The 7,500-nt window shown below is 39.1% G+C and overlaps 1 protein-coding gene across 1 annotated transcript in view; it reads left to right on the top strand.

The window, feature by feature from the left end:
• Positions 1-4,142, top strand: part of LOC122268086 (carboxypeptidase B) — an 8,766-nt gene extending 4,624 nt beyond the window's left edge. The window contains exons 5-13 of the mRNA XM_043038345.2: positions 6-93; positions 384-543; positions 1,056-1,204; positions 1,534-1,624; positions 1,819-1,934; positions 2,034-2,123; positions 2,512-2,590; positions 3,532-3,656; positions 3,864-4,142. Of these exons, the coding sequence (XP_042894279.2) occupies positions 6-93; positions 384-543; positions 1,056-1,204; positions 1,534-1,624; positions 1,819-1,934; positions 2,034-2,123; positions 2,512-2,590; positions 3,532-3,656; positions 3,864-3,917 (952 nt within the window). The 3' untranslated portion in view covers positions 3,918-4,142. The remainder of the gene's footprint in view (positions 1-5; positions 94-383; positions 544-1,055; positions 1,205-1,533; positions 1,625-1,818; positions 1,935-2,033; positions 2,124-2,511; positions 2,591-3,531; positions 3,657-3,863) is intronic.
• Positions 4,143-7,500: the final 3,358 nt, after the last annotated feature.

Below are 7,500 nucleotides of genomic sequence, written 5' to 3'. Positions count from 1 at the left end.
CAAAGGATGTTCGTGAGACCACTTACCTACGACCACACCAGGAGTCTCCGCCGGGGTGACGCTACCTTCGATCGTTACATGCACTATGAGGAAGTGAGTGTGTGTGCAAGTATATGCATATGCTGGATATAGAGTGTATTTCAAAGTTATATCAACAAACATTGCCTATTAAAGAGAGCGAGAAAGAGAGAGAGAGAGAGAGAGAGAGAGAGAGAGAGAGAGAGAGAGAGAGAGAGAGAGAGAAATAGTGATGGAAAGAGAAAGAGATAGTGAAGGAGGGAAAGAAAGAGAGATAGATAGATAGACTGATAGAGAGAGAGAAATAGAGAGTAGTAAAGCTAACTGAGGAAGAATTTGTCGTAACGCAAATATCCGTATCGCAGATCGTATCCTACATAGAAGATCTCCCTGCCAAGTACCCGGATGAGGTTCAGGTCGAAGAGATCGGTCGCAGCGTTGAGGACAGGCCCATCTATATCGTCTCGATCAACAGGCGTAACGATTCGAGCAGCGCCGAGAAACCGGTCATATTCGTAGAAGCAGGTATGTATCCTATGAGAGTTTGACTGGAACAATTTCGGTAAATAAATGGGAAAGATTTTCTAAGCATCATTCCAAAGATGAGGTAAATGAAATACCATATATAATTTCGTATTTGGTAATCATATGGAAATGACTTAATAGAGTACTGCATAGAACATGGGAACCTTAGTGTACTTGACACTGTAGTTTAACATTCAAGCGCTCTAGGAGTTGCTTGTGACGTACACGTAGGTCGGCCACGTCTATGTATAATACTCAGTTCAGAGAGATTTGCGAAGACGTCCCTTCGCCCGGGCTATAATACTGGCTGGGCGGTCTTTTTAAAGGGTCAGCGTGCCCAAGTGGTTTAGTTCTGACCACTGTGGGTGTTCGACAGCCTGAATGGATTCGGAGGCCAATCATGTCCCAATGAGGTGATTGCTACTGTGAATGGGTACTCCCGCTACATATTTCTTCTGCTGCCTTTACTTCATAAGAATTGTTGCTTTCACTAAAGAAACCGTGTTCTGCAGGAACGTACGCGAGGGAGTGGGTGTCTCCGGCCTCGGCGCTGTACCTGGTGGAGCGCCTGCTGGAGGACAGCCCGTCCCTGTCGCAGGACGCCGAGTGGCGCGTCATCCCGCTCCTCAACCCCGACGGATACGTCTACTCCTGGAGATATGTATGGACTAATGAACCAACTGCACGCACGCACACACACACACACACACACACACACACACACACACACACACACACACACACACACACACACACACACACACACTCACTCACTTATGCTGATGTGTGTGTGCTAGTATGCATGTATATGTATGAATATATGCATATAAATATAGATATATATATAAACATTTGTGTGCGTGTGTATAGTCTTTTAACTGGAACCAATACTGATGCTACACTGCTGTCACACTGTTACAGTAATGCTGTACGCTTTCCAGCCCCTTGCTAACTTTATAGAAAATGCTGACATGTGTAAATCCTTCACAGGACCGTTTGTGGAAGAAAAACCGCGCCCCGTCGTCCGTTCCCGAATGCTTTGGCGTTGACTTGAACAAGAACTTTGATCTCCACTGGGGCGGTGAGTGAAGCGCTCGTGGTATTGTGACACAGTGAATAAACACTAACCTACAACGTTAGTATAGAGGTGCCTGAAGACCTTTATAGGTAGGAGAGGTATGCTAGGAGGTTGAATTATTTACACCATATCTATGATTTGGTATTCAATACAGTCATCCCAAAACCATTTGTCAGCCAGCATTTGAATTCCTGCAGAGATCGGCTCCAGCATCAACCCCTGCTCCAACATGTACCACGGCCAACGCCCATTCAGTGAGCCTGAGACCAAAGCGCTTAGGGACGCCATGTACGAAGTCGAGAATAGAACAAAGGCAAGATAACCTGTACTTACAAACTTGCGAAGAAAATTTTTGTAATCTATTCAGTATTCTCTTAGCACATAAACCTAACACTTATATTCCTCATTCCAGGCGTATGTATCGCTTCACTCCTTCGGCCAAACATTGCATTATCCAGTGCTATATGATGATGACGTCAATCGCACCAGTCTAGAAGAGTTGGTGAGTGCATTTTGTGTGCGGTCTGTTTCGTTATCAAGTAGACACCCGCCAAGAATTCTTATATTAATTCGCAATACCTAAATTCGGCTCTTTATTAAAAAAAAGGAAAAACGGAAAAAAGTGAGTTTAGAAGGGTCGTTGAAAAGTTATTAGTAGTTAATGTAGAGTTGTTGTAATGTTTCTGACGGCTGTCGATCCGCGACGTCGATTTGAATTTGAAGTTTCTCAAATATCAGTTCTTTCCTCTCATGCTCTCAGGGGACGGATGGCCTTGGGCTCGTTCTCCTTTCCCAGCATCAATTATCCTCTCCGCACTTTCCGTCATTACGATAGTGTCTCACACTATCACTATTTTGGACTGTTAACCATCGATTGTGACCAATTTCAGGATCGCATTGCAGTAGGAATGGCAGCAAGGATCGAAGCTACAAGCGGTGCAAATTACACTGTTAGGAGTCCAGAACCATGTGAGTTGCAGTGATGTTTCGCGAGACCAGGTGTATACACACACACACACACAAACACACACATACACACACATATTATATATATATATATATATATATATATATATATATATATTCATATATATGTATATATATATTTATATATATATATATATATATATATATAATATATATATATAATATATATATATATATATATATATTATATATATATATATATATATATATATTATATATTTGTATATACACACACACACACACACACACACACACACACACACAACACACACACACACACATTATATATATTATATATATATATATATATATATATATATATATTATATATAATATATATATGCTATATATATATCTATATATTAATATCTATATATATATTATATATATATATATATTATATATTATATATATTTAGATACATATATACATATATATATATATATATATATATCTATATATCTATATATATATATTATATATTATATATATATTATATATATATATATTATATATATCCATATGTATGTGTATATATAATACACATACATACATACATATTTATGTATATATATATATATATATATATATATATATATATATATATATAATATATGTGTGTGTATATGTATATATATATATATATATATATATAATATATATATATATATATATACCTGTATATATGAATATATATATGTACACACACACACACACACACACACACACACACACACACACATATATATATATATATGTATATACACACACACACACACACATATGTATATGTATATATATATATTTGTATATATACATATATACTTACATATATGTGCGTGTGTTCGTATGTATATATATCTGTGTGAGTTTTAGAGCTAGTTGATGTGGAAGGCAAAGGCTAAGACGCCAGTTCCTTGCAGTCATCATCGGCGGGACCTCTGAGAACTGGGTGGCGAGCAGGGGCGTCCCGTACGTGTACACCTTGGAGCTGCGGGACAAGGGCGAGACGGTCTTCCACCTTCCCGAGGAACTCATCGCCTCAACCGTAAGGGCACTTTCTATCGCTCGCTTGCTTTTACTCTGTTATTTGACATCTGAAAAAGATTACGCTTCAATCTTTTGCAGTTGGTTCTTGGCCAAGTGTTCAAGTTTGACCGAGTGTGGAAAAGTCGGGTATGCTTCTGTCTGCTAAATGCATCTTAAGTAAAATATCATTGATCGTCAAGCTCATCCCAGCTCATTATTTTCTCAGGGAGAAGACGTCTGGGCAGCCATGAAGTATCTTGTCAGTCACCTTGAGGAATAGAAAACTCACAGGAAGAACTAACTGCAGAACTGTCTGTTCGATTTGCAACGGCGACAAAGACACAGTTTAACCTGATGTCTTACTTTCTGACTAACTCCCTTTTTAATACGTAACTTATCTTGGTAAAGAAAAAAGACATGCTGACATTACTATATTTATTGTGGATTTATTTATTAATTGATTAAATTTTATTTATTCGATACTAATAAAGGCATTGCAAACACAGTAGCAGTATTATTAAAAATCAAGGCAACCATCACCACGCGGGGTCAGTCACCACTTCGGAATCGCGAGGCAGATCGCATCTCGAGCTCCAAGAGAGAGAGTCCCATAGGACATACTTTGAGAAAATCAAAGGAGCCTAAGGTCCCGCAGAGGAAACTCTAATTGGTGACTCAACTTTTTGTTGGAAAATTGTGATGATATCCTTTATCCATATGAAACATACACACACATTATTATGATGATGGTGATGATACAAAAATATATCATATATTTATTATCAGCAATAATAAATATATGATAACAATAAAATGAACAACGACAAAGGCTGCAACAATGATGATAATCATAATAATTGTTACAGCATCAAAAGGGATAGTATTGGTGATGATGATAATGATGATGATAATCATAATGATGGCATAAAAATAGTAAAACCAATGGGAATAGTAACATATTTGATGATAGTATGGTAATATTAACATATTTAGTAATAGTTATGATAATAGTAATAATAGTAACATTAATAACAATGATAACAAAAATGATAATGATAATGATAGTATTGACAAAATAATGACAATGATAATGATATGCATAAAAGCAATAAGAACAACACTAATAATAGCATAAAAAACAACAATAATGATGCTGTTAACTAAAGCAATTATGGTAATACTGATATAAATAAAGATCCTAATAGTAATGATAATGATGATGATAATGATAATGATAATGACGATTATCAAAATAATATCAGTAACAGAAACATGAAGATAACAATGATAATGATGATGATAATCATTATGAGTATATATATATATGTACACACATATATTTATACATATGTATGTATATATCTATCTATCTGTCTACACACACACACATATATATATGTAAAGGCATATATATATATATATATATATATATATATATATATATATATATATATAATATATATACATATATATATATTATATATATATGTATATATATATATATATATATATATATATATATATATGTATATTAATAAATAAATGAATATATATATGTATATATTATGTATATATATATATATATATTATGTATATATATATATATATATATTATGTATATATATATATATATATATATATATATATATATATATATATATATATATATATATATATATACACACACACATTATCTCTCTCTCTCTGAGTCTAGCTGCCGTGGTGATCGGACGTGTTTTTACCTCCTCTCCGCCGCAGCCCCGCAACTCAGCAAACCATGCCTTCTCATGGTCCCGCAATGTCAGAGGGTAATCTGACCCCTCCCCCAGGGTTTGAGAGGGCCAACCAGGGGGCTTCCCTGGTGCTTCCTCGGGCTTAGGGTAATGTGCCCCCCTCCCAGGGTACCGGGACCTCAGCCCTAGTACATGGGCCCCCTGGCAGCATGGGTCAGAGCTGCCTCCCCGCCCACGAGAATGGGCACCCCCATGGCAGCCAAGGTCAAGGCTGCCCCTAGGCCCAGGGTGAGGGGTATCTTTTCAGCAGCATCACCAGCAGTGACAACAGTGCAAACAACCATTCAGAAAACAGGAAAGCAATATATCAGTTTGGCAGTGTTACAATAGTGCTTAATACAATTCTTCAACAAAAAGGCCTTGGCCAAGGTCTGTCCTCAGTGATCAAATCAGAAAATACTACAGACCGGCTGAAATCGAAGAAGCCCATGACATTGTCATCAACCTATCAGACTATAGAAAACCCAGAAATACGACACGAGACACTAAACAGATGACAAACATTATCGTGCACACTATGTTTGATTAGTGTATTGAAAATCCAAACATTGTGTTCGTAACAACAACGACGGACACCCCCCAACAGACTGGTCGCCACCAAAGAAACCAGGTATTTCAACAACTTTTGTAAAATTCCTCCAAAAGTGTACAGACCAGGGAACACAGACCTACAGTGGGCCCTCTTACACAGACCAAAATCTGATGGAAAACAAGATCGACCTGCTGATCGGAATGTTTTCTGAACAGCAGGCGGCTTTGAATAGAATCATAGGGCAAGGTGCAATATGTCAAGATCCGACCTCCCCCAACCCCCCATCTCCCACCCATGGGCAGAATGCATACGAAACGTTTCCGTTTGCATCTCCTCCTCCTACCTCCACCCCAATAGCAGAAACAAACAACTGATCCACACCCTCCAAGCCCGTACCCACGACCAGTAATCCTTCCCACCCGATACCCTCCTCTCTCTCCCTGCCCGGACCCTTACTAGCACTCCTCCCCTCACGTTATCCTCCCTCCCCCTGCCTACGATCAGCCAGCCGCCTTGTGCCCTTGCTGACTCGCCGGCCCCCAACTCTGCTGAGCCATCTACGCGCCCCACCATCGACGCTCCCAGCTAGCAGACCCCCGCCCCCACAGGAGACATACCCGCCTCCCCGAAGCATGAGTCAACTACGAACTCTCTCTCCGTCAGACCGAAAACAGATATGCAAAAGAAGACCAGGCATGAAGCTTCTACACAGGTATCCCTTAAACGAAGCACCAAGAAAAAATAAAACAAGAAGAACAAGCAAGAACAACTCGATCCCAACCGCCACTGGGAGGAAACAGCTCAGCAGCAGGTGGAAGGAGCTTTCGCCCCCCCTCCTGCCCCCCGCCCTCAGCAGGGCACTCAGTCATAATCAATAATTATGCTGAGAAAACAAAAGTCAATCAAGAAACATCCAAACAAGCACAATCCAGCCAAGACGACGATGACGACGAAGGTTATGTCAAAGTCGTATCAAGGAACAATAAAAGAAAAGTAAGAGGACAACAAACTCCAAAGCCGCTAAAAGGAGCAGACCGACCTGACACAGTGTACCTCTACATCACCAGCTGTCATCCAGACACAAATGAAAAGGACATTGAAAATCACCTGTGAACAATTCGAAAACAACACAAGTGTAAAAGCACACCGGACCAAGATGACCCATGATTACTACACCAGTTTTACAGAGTCACTACGGGGAAAGGACATAAAGCCCGATATTTCCATAAACTCAGACGCTTTCCCCGCAAATGTGAAAGTGTTCTTAAACAAAAACAAGTACAAGAGCAACCAGAACGTTTGACCAGGCATCGCCGTCAGCAGTGCCTGTGACTAGATCGCACGATGTCATAAAAATAGAACACATCAACGCACAATCTCTCCTCGGGCACTTTGACGAAATTGAAATGCTAATTGAGGAGAGACACATAGACATTCTGTGCATCAGTGAAAGATGGCTCCACCAGGAAATGGTTAGTAATTTCATAACCGTTCCAAATTTCAATATCTATAGATGCGATGCAGGGCGTGGAGGAGGA

Source organism: Penaeus japonicus, unplaced genomic scaffold, assembly GCF_977035675.1.
Source record: "Penaeus japonicus unplaced genomic scaffold, GWHDUDI00000001_assembly GWHDUDI00000024, whole genome shotgun sequence".
Taxonomy (NCBI): Eukaryota; Metazoa; Arthropoda; class Malacostraca; order Decapoda; family Penaeidae; genus Penaeus; species Penaeus japonicus.
Note: the sequence above shows the minus strand (reverse complement) of the source record. Positions and strands in the feature narration are given on the sequence as shown.